At 33.0% G+C, this 16,464-nt stretch overlaps 1 protein-coding gene across 4 annotated transcripts in view; it reads left to right on the top strand.

Annotated features, from left to right (window-relative positions):
• The window catches only part of FSD1L (fibronectin type III and SPRY domain containing 1 like), a 49,503-nt gene that overhangs the window by 3,732 nt on the left and 29,307 nt on the right, over nt 1–16,464 (top strand). For 3 of the 4 annotated variants that reach the window (XM_006906072.3, XM_025041346.1, XM_015599601.2), the window contains exons 2-4: nt 4,107–4,202; nt 6,436–6,567; nt 12,919–13,020. In XM_006906072.3, the coding sequence (XP_006906134.1) occupies nt 4,107–4,202; nt 6,436–6,567; nt 12,919–13,020 (330 nt within the window). The remainder of the gene's footprint in view (nt 1–4,106; nt 4,203–6,435; nt 6,568–12,918; nt 13,021–16,464) is intronic. The other variant, XM_025041354.1, reaches the window with a different exon arrangement.

Below are 16,464 nucleotides of genomic sequence, written 5' to 3' on the forward strand. Positions count from 1 at the left end.
CAAGTATTGTGTTAGACTGCTTTAAAGTCTCACAACAACTCATTTCTATTGCACAGATATGGAAAATGAAACTCAGGTTGGTTCAGTGTCACACAGCTAGCAAGTGGTAGTCGAGTCAAACCAGGTCTTTCTTCACCATCCAAGCTTTTTTTTCATTACCACCTTTCTTGCCTGAATCCTTTGCATTTAAATGGTGGTATGATTAAAGTAATTAAAACTTGAAATGTTAGCTGGAATAAACTTCTATAAAGTAGTTCTTTAAAAGAAACTAGTTAAGGCTAGTGAAAATAGTTCATAGAAAGTATAGAATATGATTTAGATGAAAACCAGGAATTTGATCTTTCTTGCTGCTATTTGCCCTCTCTCCAGCTCTTTTTCTTTATTGCGGGAGGGCCTTAGCTTTCTAAAATAGAGCTGTGAACAGGAAGGCATAGTGGGATTTTATACTCCGTAGGTAAGCACAATTGCAAACATTCCTGTGGAATGGGTCAAAGTGATCCGGGATAATGTACCAGGCACAAGGTAGGTACCCTACCCTCTTTAAAGGACCGTACTGACATACTCATGATCACTATATTTAAATACAGATATCTTCATTTCTTGTTGAACTTGGCAATTTAAGAAATTAGAAGTATAGTGAAGTGGACTTTACCCTTTTCTTCTCCCCAATTTTAACAGTGCTTCTTTGCAAATGCCTAGCTGAATGTAAACAGGATTTTTCATGCAGCAAACACTTTGAATGTTTCCTTTAGTGATAGATATTCCAGCCTAGGGCGGACAATATTTTGAAGTTAGTGGATTTTGTCTCCATTTTCTTTTTATATGTTTTATATCCTCAGTTGGCACTTCTTAGGCACAAGGTTCTGGTAGTATCTGGTCTCAGTTATTGATACTTATTGATTGATAGCTAATTATATTTTGAACTAATTTATAATAAAATGTTTGCACAGCTAGCCCGTGTACTTTTGTTACATTATAAATGTAAATAATACAAATTTATTGTAGGAAAATAGAAAACATAGATAAATGAAAATAAAAATCATCCATAATCCTTCTACCTAGAGATAACATCTTTTAACATTTGTATGTCTTAAATTCCAGTCTTTTTTTAATATATAGAAACTTAAAAACTATGGTGTCATGCTGTGTAATATGCTTTATAATTTGCCTTTCACTTAATAAATTATGAATCTTTTACCATGTTAATATTCTATACCACTTTTAATGATTCAACAGAATTCTTCTGTATTGTTATATTACTTGATTTTTAATCAGTACCCTTTTGTTGTACATTTATGTTAGTCTCAACCTTTTAATGTTATAAATAACATTGAGATGAACATTTGTGTAGGCAAATCTCAACTTATACTCTTATTTACTTACTTAGAATAAATTAGTAGAAATACAATTAGTGAATTAATGTGTATATATTTTAAAAAATCCTTTTGTGTGTATTACCAAGTTGCCCTTCACAAGGATTATGTCAGTTTATGCTGCTGTCAGCAGTACCTGAGACTCAATACCCCGTCTCCGTTCCCTCTCACCTCTTCTTAACTAGATGGTGGGACCTCTGGTTTCCTTGGCTAAACGTGAGCTTCCTAGACTTTACTAAATGGAACAGTGAGTACAAAAGTCACACATGGATAAGACTTCTTCAGCCTCTGACACACTGTATTTCCTTAAATCCTGGATGGGAATGTACCTCCTCTCTGCCCTGACATCTTACAGCTGGGCTCAGGGTGGGAAGGCAGTGTTCCTACCAGGTCTCTTGTTAGATTTTTTTTTCTGTGGATCACCCTAGTTGCATCTGTATAACAGGTGGTGCTCTGAACTGTTTCTCTGTTAGAGAGGGATGACTTTCTCCTAGTTATTAGCTTTTTAAGATGATCAGACTCCTGAACTCTTTGACAATATATAATTCTTTTTTCACTTTCTTGCATCACATCTGAGCACAGTACTCTTGTTTGTGTTGCTATAGCTATGGTCAACTGGTAAGATTCTGGTTAGCTAGCTTACAGCTGGATAGAGCTTTCTGAATTTCAGCTCTTGTTAGCAAAATCTAAGGAGAGGTATATGGTGTAGAGTGATGCAAATGTCATCATTCTTGGGGCATTAGGACATTTTCCAGGAATTCTGCATGCTGGTTTCATTGATTCCTTTGCTCTGGTTTTAAGAACCATATGATTGTTTTGTACTGTCCCCAGCAATATGAGCAGCCCAGACTGCTATAAATGTACAGGCTTGCAGCTTCCTGTCTTTGAATTGTGACTACCACTTGATAGCTTTGTGATCTAAGAATATTTCTTAACTTATTTATTTAACCTTCCCTTTCTTCAACCATAAAATGCAAAGACTAATAACAGTTTTTTAAAAAAATCTGTTGTGAAGATGAAAAAGATATTCCCTTTTTCGTAGCTTAGCATGCCTGACACGTAGAAAGTGCTTAGTTAATATTAACTGAAATGGGTATCATAATAGTTTCACCCCTTGAAGTTGTCGATTGTTAGTGATATTTTCAGTGGTTCTAGGTTTGTAAATCTCAACTCTCTGGAATACTAGTGCAGAACTTAATTTGAATCAGAAATCTCTTGGTCTGAGTAGATGCTGGTGGGAAACCCATACATCAAAGTGTTTCTTTAATTATGACCACTTGGTTATTGATGCCCTCAGATGCAGAGTAACATATAAACCTAGATATAATGGTTTTCTGCCACTGATTCTGAGAATAGAAAGTTTCTGCATTATAACTTCAGAGTCTTGTTACACCTGTTTCTGGGGGGAACACCTACAGAGTAAACAGGTAACTCTTGGCGTGAGGCTTCTTTCATAGCATAACTTCATTTTGTTATTGTAGTAAAATAATACGAGTGGTGAGGATGGGAAGGTACAGTATAGGCAAGTGAATACAGCAGAGAGCCGTAGGCGGCACCCCAGGAATGATAGTACCTACTTATCTCCAAGGGTTGTTGTGAGAATTAAATGAGAACTGTTGTAATTATTTTTAATTTTTCACTACTATAATAGCTTTATGAACATTTATATAAAATGTTATCCCTTTATCAGGTTATTTCCTGAGCTTTTTATTTATAGCTTTTTATAAATATTGGATTATATTTTGTGGAGATCTTTACCACATAAATTCTCACAAGAAATTATTAAAATATTTACACTCGTGGGTGCTTACAGATATAGGCTTGTGTGTCTGGGAAAATTATAAAGTAAAAGTACTTGCATTTGATTTTTACTGAGAATACGAATACCTCGTTTTTGGGTTTTGCTTTTAGTACCCAGAGAGAGTTATTAAACAACTAGACCTGTGTTGTCCAGTACACATGTCTATAAACAATGAAATTAAAGTTAAAAAATAATTTTAGTTCTTCAGTTGTTCTTTTCCTCATTAGCTTCATGTGGCTAGTGACTATCATATTGGACAGCACATATATAGGACATTTCTGTCATAGCAGAAAATTTTATTGAATAGCACCAAACTAGAGTATGTGAGAAAATTAAATGACCAAGTGTTTTATTTAAATAGGAAGCATTATCAAAAAGTCTAAAGTACTTGCTCCTAAGATTACTTACCTTATTTATTATGCTTCTACAGTATTTGTAAATATTGCAATGAATGTTGTAATTTTAGCTGCACATTTAATATCTACTTTCATATTTCTAAAATATGTTTTTTTATTTTTATAAATAAATAAAATCAAATTTCAATGTCTCTTTGCTTTTATTTCTCATATCCTGATGTTGTATAGAAGTTTCCATTATTTTTTCAATGTTTAAAGATTTGGTTCTATTCTTTTGCCACGGCTTTATGACCTAAAATAATAATATTGATACTAAATAATTTTGATAATCTTCAATATGAAAAGTATGATTGTGATTAAGTTGTGTATTAATAAGAAGTTTTAAAACAAAGAACATACATATTCCATCTTTTTAATTATAGGCCTTTGGAAATTTTGAATAACGAGAAGCTTTACATTACTCCTTTTATTATGTAACAAACTCTTTCTTAAGGATTTGTTTAGAGAATTGTGATTAATGAACTTTATAATTCTCTTATTAAAATGTCATAATGTTTAATTTCTTTTTAATCCTAGGAAGCTCTACAAAGAATCATTTCAACTCTGGCAAATAAAAATGATGAAATTCAGAACTTTATTGATACACTAAATCAAACACTAAAAGGAGTTCAGGTATGAATTTTTTTTTAAAAGTTTGTAAATATGTCACAGCGAATGATTGTTGGACCAAATCAGAAATATAAATACACACCATCAACTCTAGATTATAAACTAATGGAGCACAGGAATTTTAAATGGCAGACAAATAAAAATGCCTTCTTTGCTATTCCTGCATTTTCCAAGGAAAGATCAATTGTAAGGGAAAAAGACAACTCTGGAGTAATAGTTACTAGGGAATATTATAGTGCTCACTTTTGTTCTTTTCCATTTTATTTTTGTCTTTTCTAATTCTAATTAAGAGCAAGTCATACTTTTTCAAATGTACTGGAGAGCTAAGCATTTCTTTTATAGTAAATAGTGGAAGAAAAATGTAGATGATAAGAGGTCTGCTTGTAGAACTAGATGAAAGTAAAACATAGAAGTAGAAGGTAAAGTGCTCAATGAGGAGAGAGAAGAATGCTTAAGGAAATGGTTCCAGGTTTGGGGAGATAATCCATACTATAAACAATCAAATGTTAGTGGTGGAAAGTACCTTAAAATAATCTGGTGATGCTTCCCCATGAATGCGCCTTAATGAATTTAAGGGTAATTTCTTTTTAAAATAAGCATAGATTTGTAGGACACTTATAGACATAGAGTCTTTTCCTGTAGTTTTTGTTTTAACCTAAGTAATTGCCTGGTTCTTGATCTGTTAAACCTTATTTTCACTGCCTTTCCTTTACTTCTGAATTTACCGTAATTGAAGATAGTTGATTATGATCTTCACCACTTTAACTGCCTTTCTTGAACTACTTTATGGAAAATTTGGCGAATTCACAAATCCACTTTAAGTGAATAAAGCTAGTGGTTCAAAAATTCTTGATATATGGTAAGATAATCATCTGAAAAAAGAGACCATAGATATAGTTAGCCCAAAATATTTTTCCAATTAACAAATTAATAGAACTCTACCTTGGAATTCAGAGGAAAAAATAGAGGAATTAAGCCACGCTCATCCCTGAAGACGGGAGAGGTGGGGGGCGGTGCACATAAAAGACTGTAAGAATGTGCCAGTTGGTTGTTGAGGGGAAAAGACTAGTTCATTTCCTTTTGGTTAAATAAACCGAGGTCTAGGAGTTGAAGCGGCTTACTGAGTGGTTAATGTGGAATTCGATTTAGGTCTTTTGCCTTCCAGACTGCATACTTCTTCCACAGCTTGTTCTTACCACTGTAAATAAACTAATAAAATGATTAACACTACTTTTGGTAAGACTCCAGTGAGACAGTGTCTGTTTTTTATAAGTATTATAAGCAAAAGTTTGGATTAGGATAGGTTATATGAGTTCTTTTAGCCAGTGTCAATTTGTTTCTCATAACTGAATGATTCATTTAAGGTAAAAAAATGCCTTAAAATAACGTCTTTTATTTCATAATTGTTGCAGTTGTGCATATGGCCTATCTAGGGATTTCCCAGGTATATTAAATTATTTCTTGATGAAAGAATAGCATCTTGCTTAATGAAGCAGTGAGGAACTCTGGAAAGTCAGCAGACTTGAACTACTATATTAATTCTGCCACTAGCAACTAGTAGTGTAGCTTTGGGCAAGTCACTTATTTAGGAGTTTGACCACACAAATTCTAGTTGGTAGATGATTTCTGAGGTTCCTCCTAGCACTAAAATCCAGTGCTTGATAAATCTTTTAGGATACAGTAGGGAATTGCTTAGTCTTGAAGTTCTGCGTATCTTGTGTAAATGCAATATTTTAGACAACCTAGTTTAAAAAGTTATACCAAGTCAGCGCCATCCATATATGTCTAAACTGTTCTAAAGAGTTACAGAATAAAAAGTCTCTGGAATATTTTGTTGAAATGCTTCACCAATGGTTCAGATGCACACCAGAGGTTGAGAACCCCTGACTTAGGATCTGCCTTAGAGCCAGAAGGTTTGGACAGAGTTGACAATTTTCAAATAACCTTTCACATTGTCCTGTGGAAACAGTATTATAAAGAGTGAAGAGAGGATGGGCTAGCGCATAAAAGGCTGCTTAACTCATGGCTGAAATAGTACTATAAGCATTAATAGCCAGCTTCTTGGATTTATGTGTTTTTAAAACCTTATTCAAATATTAAAACTGTTATTTTTATGATATTAGGCTGAGATAGTTTATAATATGGTTCTATTTTCTCTGTTGATAAGTGTATATTAGTTTTTAATGTTTGACAGCTCTTCAGTAAAATCATTTCATTTTGTTTGTTTCTTAAATAGGAAAATTCTTCTAACATACTTACAGAGTTAGATGAAGAATTTGATAGTTTATACTCAATATTGGATGAGGTGAAAGAAAGTATGATTAACAGTATCAAGCAGGAACAAGCTCGTAAGTTACAGGAGTTACAGGTGAGGTCATGCAGCTATTTAAATATGAATATTTTTAGTTTAATGCTTGATTTATTGAAAGCAAAAATGTATGTGTATAACTCTACTTTTATCTTGTAGAAGAATGATTCTTAATATTTTTTGATCATTGATATGTTTTTTTTTAATTGTGATAAAAAACAAGATTTATCCTCTTAATCATTTTAAAACATATAGTTCAGTTATGTTAACTGTATTTACATTATTGTGTAATGGATCTCTAGGACTTCTCCATTTTACAAAACTGAACTCTATACCCATCAAACAACTCCCTATTTGCCTCTCTCTCCATGGCCTGGCAACCATCATTATATTTTCTGTTTTCTTGATTTTGACTACTTTAGATATCTTATAAGTGGAACCATAACAGTATTTGTCCCTTTGTGACTGGCATATTCTACTCAGCATAATTTCTTCAGGGTTCGTACATGTTTAGCATGTCCCAGGATTTCCTTCTTTTTTTATGGCTGAATAATATTCCATTGTATGCATATACCACATTTTGTTTATTCATTCATCTGTCTATGGACAATTGGGTTGCTTTTATCTCTTGCCTATTGTGAATAACACTGCAGTGAACAAGGGTGTGCAGCTATCTTTTTGAGATCGTATTTTCAAGTTTTTCGGCTATAAACCCAGAAGTGAGTTGCTAGTTCTTATGGTAATTCTATTTTTAGTTTTTCGAGAAACTTCCATACTGTTTTTTATAGCTGCTGTACCATGTTACAACCCCATCAGTAGCGCACAAGGGTTTCAATTTCTCCATATCGTTGCTGACACTTGCTACTTCCTAGTTTTTTGTTACTATTTTAATTGAGATATAATTGACCTATAACATTATATTAGTTTCAAGTATACAACATAATGATTTGATATTTATGTATTACTTAATGATCATGACAATAAGTCTAGTTGATATCTATCACCACACATAGTAACAAATTTTTTGCGTGTGTGATGACAACTTTTAAGATTTATTCTCTTAGCAGCTTTCAAACATACAGTACACTATTATTAACTATAGTCACCATGCTGTACATTACATCCCCAGGACTTATTTTGTAACTGGAAGTTTGTATCTTTTGACTACCTTCACCCATTTCACGTCTGCTTACTATTTTTTTTTTTATAATGGCCACCCTAACAGGTGTGAGATGATACCTCATTGTAGTTTTGATTTGCATTTCTCTAATAATTAGTGATGTTGAGCATCTTTTCGTATACTTGTCCATTTGTATTTCTTCTTTCAAGAAATGCCTATTCAGGTCTTTTGCCCATTTTTCAATCAGGTTTTTTTGTTGTTGAATTATAGAGTTCTTTATAGTTCTGGATATTAACCGCTTGTCAGATATGATGTGCATTTATTTTCTCCCATTCCATAGATTGCTTTTTTACTCCACTGGTTTTTTTTTCTTTAATGTGGAGAAGTTTTTCAGTTTGGTATAGTTCCATTTGTGTTTTTTTGCTTTTGTTTTTTGCCTGGGCTTTTGGTGTCATAGCCAAGAAATCATTGCCAGATCCAGTGTAGTGAAGCTTTGCTCCTATGTTTTCATCTAGCAGTTTTATAGTTTTAGGGCTTATGTTTAGGCCTGTCATCCATTTAGAGTGAATTTTCTGTGTAGTGTCAGGTAAGGGTTCAAATTCATTCTTTTGCATGTGGGTATCCAGTTTTCCCAGCACCATTTGTTGAAGATGCTCTTGTTTCCCCATTTTGTGGTTTGGCACTCTTGTCAAAGATCATTTGACCATATATGTGAGGGTTTATTTCTGGGCTCTCTGTTCAGTTCCATTGGTTGATATATGTCTTTATGCCAGTATCGCACTATTTTGATTAGCGTTGTAATATGTTTTAAAATCAGGAAGTATGAATGTGCTCTCAACTCTAGTCTTCTTTTTCAAGATTGTTTTGGTAATTCAGTGTCCTTTGCAATTTCATATAAATTTTATATATTTTTTTTTTTATTTTGATAGGGATTCCATTGAATTTGTAGATTGTTTGGGGTAGTATGGACATTTTAACAATATTAAGTCTTCCAGTCTGTGATCATGCGATGCCTTTTTGTTTATTTGTGTCATCTTTAATTTCTTTCAGCAGTTTTGGTAGTGTTCAGGTATTTTGTCTCCTTGGTTAAGTTTACTCCAAAATATTTTGTTATTTTCGATGCTATTGTAAATAGGATCGTTTTCTTAATTTCCTTCTTGGGTTGTTTCTTGTTAGTATATAGAAATGTAGCTGATTTTTGTATGTCGATTTGAGAATCGGAAAGCTGGAGAAGAATACAAACATTCTCTTTCATTCTTATGCACATACTGTACACATGCATTTTCCAAGGGTCAAATACTCTTCCAAGTCTGTGCATATTTCCCAGGTTGAGATTTTTTGTTTATGTTGAGGAGGTGGGGGTGGTATTACTTGAATCATTCAAAGGTAATTATTTAGTCATAAAGTATTTATAAATTTCAATAAATAAGAAATTCATTCATTTAAAAAACAAAATTGGAGAGAAAAGGAAAACTCATTGTCTTCTGAAGATCTACCCCACAACTCATCCTTTGCAGATTTCTCATCCCTCTTCACAGCACCAGTTTGGAATACCTTTTAAGCATTCCATTGCTTGATCTGCAGCCTCCCTCTCTCCCTCTCTGTCAGAGAATTTCTAATTACCTTCATCTTCATTGTGTTCGCCAGCTGTTTCTGTTAACCTAGCCCATACCACATATTAAATCTGCCACTGTTGAGGCCATGAGTCATATTTTTTCTCCAACCTTCTCTTCTTCCCATCGGGTGACAAAAAAAAGTCATGCATTTTGAATATGCATTATCAATTTTTATATGCCTCCTTTAACTATCCCTGGGGTGAGTGATGTTTCAGTGCTGCTACTGTTATTTTCCTTTTCTCTTACTTGTAAGCTCTCCAAATACCTAGTTGGTGCCTATTTTTTGTCGGGACCTTCTTTTTGCTTAACTGTACATGTAGTTTATTTTTTTGGCATTGTTAATAGGGGAGCTAGAGGAAGCCATTAGACACATTTTATAAAAAAACTTGCAGTTGGCTAGATAAAATTAAACTGTTGTTAACACCTTTCTTGAGAGTAGGAACTTTATTATTTATGTTTAGAAAAATACTTTTTACTTGCTCTCTATTCACGTATCTTATATTGCTAGCTTTTAATTAAGAGCAGTTAATTGGGTTCACTAGCTCTTCTGAGGTCCTTTTCTCTATTCTCCCTTTTCCCCTTCCCTCAGAATCCACATACATTGGATAATAAAGCTCTTAACAGCAATGACTTTAGCGAAGCATTATTAGGAATTGAAATCATAATTACCATTGGATTTTTAAAAACTATTTTATCATCTTCACTATGTCTTGTTATGTTTGCCCTAACAATACTATAGAGTTGTAAAAGATTTCAAAAAACTGTGAAAATGTTCCACATCTTAATGTTCAAAATTCATATTTGAGAAGCTAGTTTAGAGTGTCTTTTGTTAGCACAATTTATGGCGGTAAGTCAGTGATGATATTTGATCGACAGTATCAGTCAGTAAAATTTGACTTAGTGTTATGCTGGATTTGGGGTATTTGTAGTGAGCAAAACCCTACCTGCATGGATTTCACATTCTAATGGAGGATAATTTGCAGGAAATGCAAAAGAAAGGAAAATCAGATCCTTGTGTCAGAGAGATTAGAATTTATAAGAGTAAGCAAAAATATATTTAAGAAATAACTGATTTAAGAATAATGTTAATGTAAACACTATATAGCTGTACAGAATGCAGAGGAATCTTGAAGGGAATTAAGTTAAGAAACAGTTCATTGGAAACTGATTTGAAGCACTTTGAGGGAGGAAGGGACTTATTTATTAAAGAGAAGGGAGAGTTAAGATAATCAAAGATCAAAAGTCTGGAAGAGTCTTCGAATCATCTTGAAGCCCGGTGCTGATTTGGAAGAGAGATCTAATATCATCGGTGTCATGGCATGTGGGTTTTGATCCTTTGGAGTGTTGACTTTTTTAACTCAAGGTGTTTGAGATTTTCAGAATTAAATAATCTTTATCTATTGTGAATTTTTGATTTAAAATATGTCTATACTTCTAGAAGAAGTGTGGTATTTTTATATCAGAACTTGTTTTCTGACAGCCATGTACAGAGCAGGATATACATGAGTTTACATAAAATCTATAGTGCTCTTATAACAGGCCGCATTTATCGCTTTTGTAAGTGACTTAAAAGTTGTTGACTAAATTCCCAGTAATACATAATTGGGTCATATAAATTTATTTAAACTCTTTTTCTCATAGAGTCTCTGATAACTTTGTCTGCTTCAGGTTTTGTATTCTGTCAAATTCATCATTAACTGAGGAATTCAAAATGTTGCAGAAAATGGGAGGATCAGAGTTTTGAATACTGTTTGGAAGTAGTGACTGCAAGGGTGTTAGCACCTTCTTTTCTTTTTGTATCATCACTTCAGGTCCTAATTTTTTTCCAGTGATATCATTGTTTTATTTTTTTCCCCCTCCTTTTATCTTATACTTTATTAGCCCTTGTAATACTTAGTACTTGCCTCTCCTTCTCAATGCCACAAAACTTTGGGCAAATTTCTAAATAAGAATGGTATCTAGGGGACCAGGGGAAACTGAGGGGACAATAGGATGTTAAATAAGACTGTGAGTTATTGAAACATAAATTTAGTGAGAGTAACTTCATTCTTGAGGATATTCTTGTGTTATGATTCAAAGAAAAGCTACAGTGGTGTCAGCCTAATGGTACTTCAAACCATAAAGTTTTCTTGGGATAGTTTTAAAACCAAATATTAAAAAGAATCACAGCTTGGCTGTTGATGCCATTCCCTTCTTTAGTTGGAGATAACAGAGCATCTGTCTTCTTCCTTTGGGTTCACAAACTCTCAGTAGCATGTTGTATTGCTTAAGATATTTTAATAATTCCTCTGAGTAACTGATAAGTAGTGCTCTTTAAGTTGTATTCTTTTGTACTCTCCCCCTTCTTTTGCTTTCCCTCTTGACTTCAAAGTACATTCATAGCCTTTCCCCTTAGAATGTTATTTTATCTCAAACTTTGACCTCAGCTTGGACTCTTTCACATTAATGGTTCCTTTAGATATATTCTTTATTCTTCTTGATATTTTTTACTTTAAGACTACATTGACACGGTCTGCCCTAGAGATCCTGTATAGACCATTTATATCCACCATTTTGTTCTCAGTGATTTTTATTAAACCTTAAGCTCTTCTCTTACTGGCATATTTCAAATGATAGGTTGTTAATTCATCTTTGGAACTCATTAAAAGGTTTACTTACAGGAGGAGCAGTATTTTTATGAAATTGTGGTTCGGTTCTTAGAATAACACATTAAAACCTATTTTAACCCAAAATATGGCTGAACTATTCTACTTTTCCAAAGTAAACTAGAACATATTAGAAACCAACAAAACAAGCCATAGTTTATCTTTAGTGTTGATCTCAAGGGGAAACTAAGTAGATTTGAATATGGAATAGATATTTATAAATATTCTGAAGATGAATCTTGGATACATTTAAAAGCATAGAAATGGGTCTGTTTCTCTGTTTAAAGTCATCATCAACAATATTTTCACCTGACTGGGCTTAGTTTTAGATCCCCAAATGACAGAGTGAGAGAGAGAACGAACTGATTAAGAAAGGTCGTGTTTGGTGAAAATAACACATCAGAATAACAGCATATCAGTATAACACTTACATATTTTGTTCCTTTTTATTTTTTAAAAAAATCTATTCACTAACATTGTGATTCTTTAAGATATGTTCTGTGTTATTGAGTATTGGAAACTATAAATTAGTATTAATAAGAGTACCTGTTACTGAGTATTGTGATAAATGGAATACTAAGGTTGTGCTCAGCTGAATGTATCTGTAATTCGATTCATAAACTTTAACTTAAATAGGTAAATATCACCAAGAAATTTAGTCTTCGTTATAGAGGATGTTGTCTGTAGATGGATTATTTTGATGTTTTAATTGTCGATGGTTTTTAGACTACGCAGAGAAGAATCTTTAAGTAAATTTGACTCCAGTTATTTACAATTGCTTTAATTTCTTTTGTGTTTTTAAATGATGAATATGTTTTTATCTGCAGTTGAGCTCTTTCTGACAAATTATAAGATGTTAAGTACAATGTATTAAGATAATTAAATTTGTTAAAAATTACCTTGCTTCAGTAGTTCTTGAAAATATTTTTGTTCAATTATTGCCATTAAAATTCTAAGTTTATTATGATAATACATATTTAAGATTCTGATGGCAATAGGAAATTTTATTTTAATGATTTTATTTTTCTAGAGTCAGCTTAGTCAATGTAATAATGCCCTGGAGAACTCTGAAGAACTACTAGAATTTGCAACACGGTCATTAGATATAAAGGAAGCTGAAGAATTTTCAAAGGTACAAAAAAAAGATAAGTAGTGCTCTAAACTCCCAAAAAACTAATCCACTTAAAACAGAAAGTTTTGTTTAAAAAATGGTATTTTCTTTTTTAATTTTGGATTCATTCAGTCTAGAAAAATCTAAAGTCTAAAAGGAATATGAAATCTAGTTTTGTCTTACTTTCTGTGAGCTAGTTGGGAAAACATCTGCTTGATGCAAATGAGCACTAATTTAGTGGAATTTGTTACTAAGTTTGTTATTAAATGTTCTACTGTTGAAGAGATTATTTGAATGTTTTATTAAAATATGAAAATGTAGGTCCTTTATTTAAGGGGTATATTTGATATGAAAATACGAACAGTGGAGCAAGAAAACTGCTAATGTTTTAAACTAGATTCTGGTGTTAAAGAGATTCTGAATTCTAGTTTCTGGTTCTTATTTTAAGTAGGGTTGTTTTTTAAATGTTATAGAAAAAGTGGGAAATTAAGCCATATAATTAGCAAAATATATACTATGTCATAATCTTATTGAGATAATATATTTGTTTGAGATCACTTTCCTTGGTCTTTGTGGACTATGTAATGAGCTGCATTGGTGTTAGAAAGGTGGCTTTATGATTCATTTGTGTTCATGTATTCATCTTATGATTTTTCTGTGAACTTGAAGGTGGAAAAACTTCCTCAAGAAGGTAACATTTGCTGGCTTATTTTCCTACATTTTGAAAACGAACTTTAAAATTGATATTTTTTAACGAAATTAATCAAAACAAAAGTTATTTTGCTATAAACCAGTGAACTAATTAATTCTCGTATTTGGAGGTGCTTGTGAGAAAGTTCATCTTTGCACTTAGTAGCACTTATATAAAGGAATTATGAGGGAAATGTATTATACATTAAGGTACTTTTAATGTAATAGACATGTCACCTAGTTAAAGGGCTTTTATGTGATAACCTTAAATATCTAGAACATAGCCAAAAAACATGCTGAAAGCAAAAGATGTCTGAGTCATCAAAAATCAGTGTCGTAGAGTTCATGGGAAACAGTTAATATTCTCTGTTCATAGTTTCTCAGAATCTATTGACTATTAATACATACATGGCACTACTAAGTTTTTTGTTTTTTTCTTTGTTTCCTTGTTGTCAAGAGAGTTTACTTCTAGTGGGGTAGAGCAGCTGTAATCATAGCAGCAAGAATTCATGGCCAAGAGCCTGAGCGTGAGGAAGAAGACTAAAGTGTATACATAAGCACTCAAAAATAACTTGAGTCCAGTTGCATTTAAATAGGGACTGACACTCAGAAAAACTGTGATACAGTTTGTTTCTACCAAGTTTCTCTTTTCATTGTCATTTTCTGAGTCCTTCTCTTCCCCTCCTCTCAAGGGCTACTGTTCTCTTTCTCCTTTGTTCTTTCCAGCTTTGCTTCTAGCTTTCTTAATTAAAACTTATTCCCAGCTGTTTGTAAATTCGAAGGGTTCCTAACTGCTCACAATAGGGAAAAATGACTCAAGATTAATTATTGGACTAGCAGTATATCCTTAGAAATTTGGAAAAAAATTCTTTTAAGATATACTATTTCAAATATCCCACTTTAAAGTGATTAAATCAGATTAATATGAATAGTTCATGGGGACAAAAAAATATCAGGCTAAAACCCAGGCCATGAGTCTTTTTAGGCTTCATAGTACTTAAAAGAGAATTTTAAGTACTAACATTTAAATGATCACATTGCATTATCTCAGCATGAGAATTGAATATGAAGCTGTGCTATTTACCAACATTAGACAGTCTGAAAGTGAGCAAGTAAAAATAGCACAAATGGAAAAGGATTTTAGAATGGACTTTCACTAATTTTTTTTTTTAAGACTATGGGTTGATAGTAAATATATGCAGAAAGATCACCAGCAGATGAGATCTGGATCATTAGCTTTATTTCTGGATGGACAAGTAGCCAAAACCCCACCAAACGTGGGTTCTCTGCTAATAGCTGGCCTGCGCAATACTTCTTGGATCCTTTGCCAAAATTAGTATCCCTATCTTTCCCCACCCCCTGAATTTAGAACTTGAATTCTACCTGTGAAAAGAGCTGAGTCTGTGGAACAGTTTCCAAGTCAATGTAACTAACAAGTCATTTCATCGCAGTCTTGCCACTTGTCAGACTAGAAGGGACAGAATGGTTACCTGCCAGGCGCCGTTATTGGCATAAAATGTACAGAATAAGGTGAAAGGGAAACAGTGTCTTCTACATTTGATAACAGATGAAGAGGGAGAATGGGTTTTGTGTGTCTCCCACACTGACTCTCAGTCATTGGAATATTGTTTAGTGAGTGTCAGGCTGTGACCACTGGGAGGAGCAAATAGGAAGAGGGATGGAAGCTCACTCAGTATATTCAAGGGAGCAGAAGTACTGGCAGAAGCTGCTTTGGTAGGCTGAAGTCAGGGATGCTGGGAGAGGAGAGCACCTTCAACAATAGCATGACATGTTTCAGTGTGAAGGCAACTTAAAAACAAATCTAAGTGTTTGTTTAGAATAGTTCAAGTTCTAATTTTTCACCTTTATTTCAGTTGAGGGTCATTTATGTTCTATAAAAATGTAGTGTATTATATTAATGTGCTTAGTCATAGAGCAGATGTATGCAGTACTGTATTCAGAGTTTATTTAAAACGATTTACTATGACTTTGTGAGGAAGACTTTTGAATGATCGTGTTTTTGAAAAATGGTTCTTTTTATAAACAGATTTATATAGGAAATATAAAACTTGTAATATATAGAATCAATTGGTATGCAATTTGTTTTTTGAAAGTCGGTATTTTTGCCTAAAGGAAAATAGCATTTTGAAACTATTTCTTTTCACTCTCTATGACTGAGTCCCCTTTATTTCCCAAGTTATTCCCTTAATATGGTATTTTTGGGGTGAGAGTCAAAGTCTCAGTTATATATTGTTAAAAGTATTGAAAAAGTATTAAATATTTGCCTCTTTGTCATTTTCAGATTGTCTCAAGAAACCATTACAAAATTATCTGCCCCAAATTAAGTATGAAAATTTGAAGTATAAAACAGTGCAGACATGTAGACAAAACTTGAAAAACTCTATTGGACTTTACTGCAAATCAAAATAAAAAATCTTCTCAAGCAAATGCCAATTTTGATGTCTAGATTTTGCCAGCTTTATTGCTTTGACAGTGTTAGTGTGTTTTTCTCTCAGCAGTTATCATTCAGAAACATACATTATTTTTGTTGCTATTTATCAGTGTTCTCTGATTTTTATTCCTTTGCTGCCTCTTTTTCCATTTGCGCCTGTATTTCTGAGAATTAGATTGTTAAAAATGTTTAGTTAATTTTAGATAATTTTTAAAAAGTCGTTTTCTACAAATAAGATGGCTTAGGATGGACATTTAGGGTTCAGAGATATCTTAGTGCTCATCATTTTAAAGGTGACATAACTGAGTCCTAAAAGAGTTAAG

This window comes from Pteropus alecto, unplaced genomic scaffold (genome assembly GCF_000325575.1).
Source record: "Pteropus alecto unplaced genomic scaffold, ASM32557v1 scaffold111, whole genome shotgun sequence".
In the NCBI taxonomy this organism is placed as follows: Eukaryota; Metazoa; Chordata; class Mammalia; order Chiroptera; family Pteropodidae; genus Pteropus; species Pteropus alecto.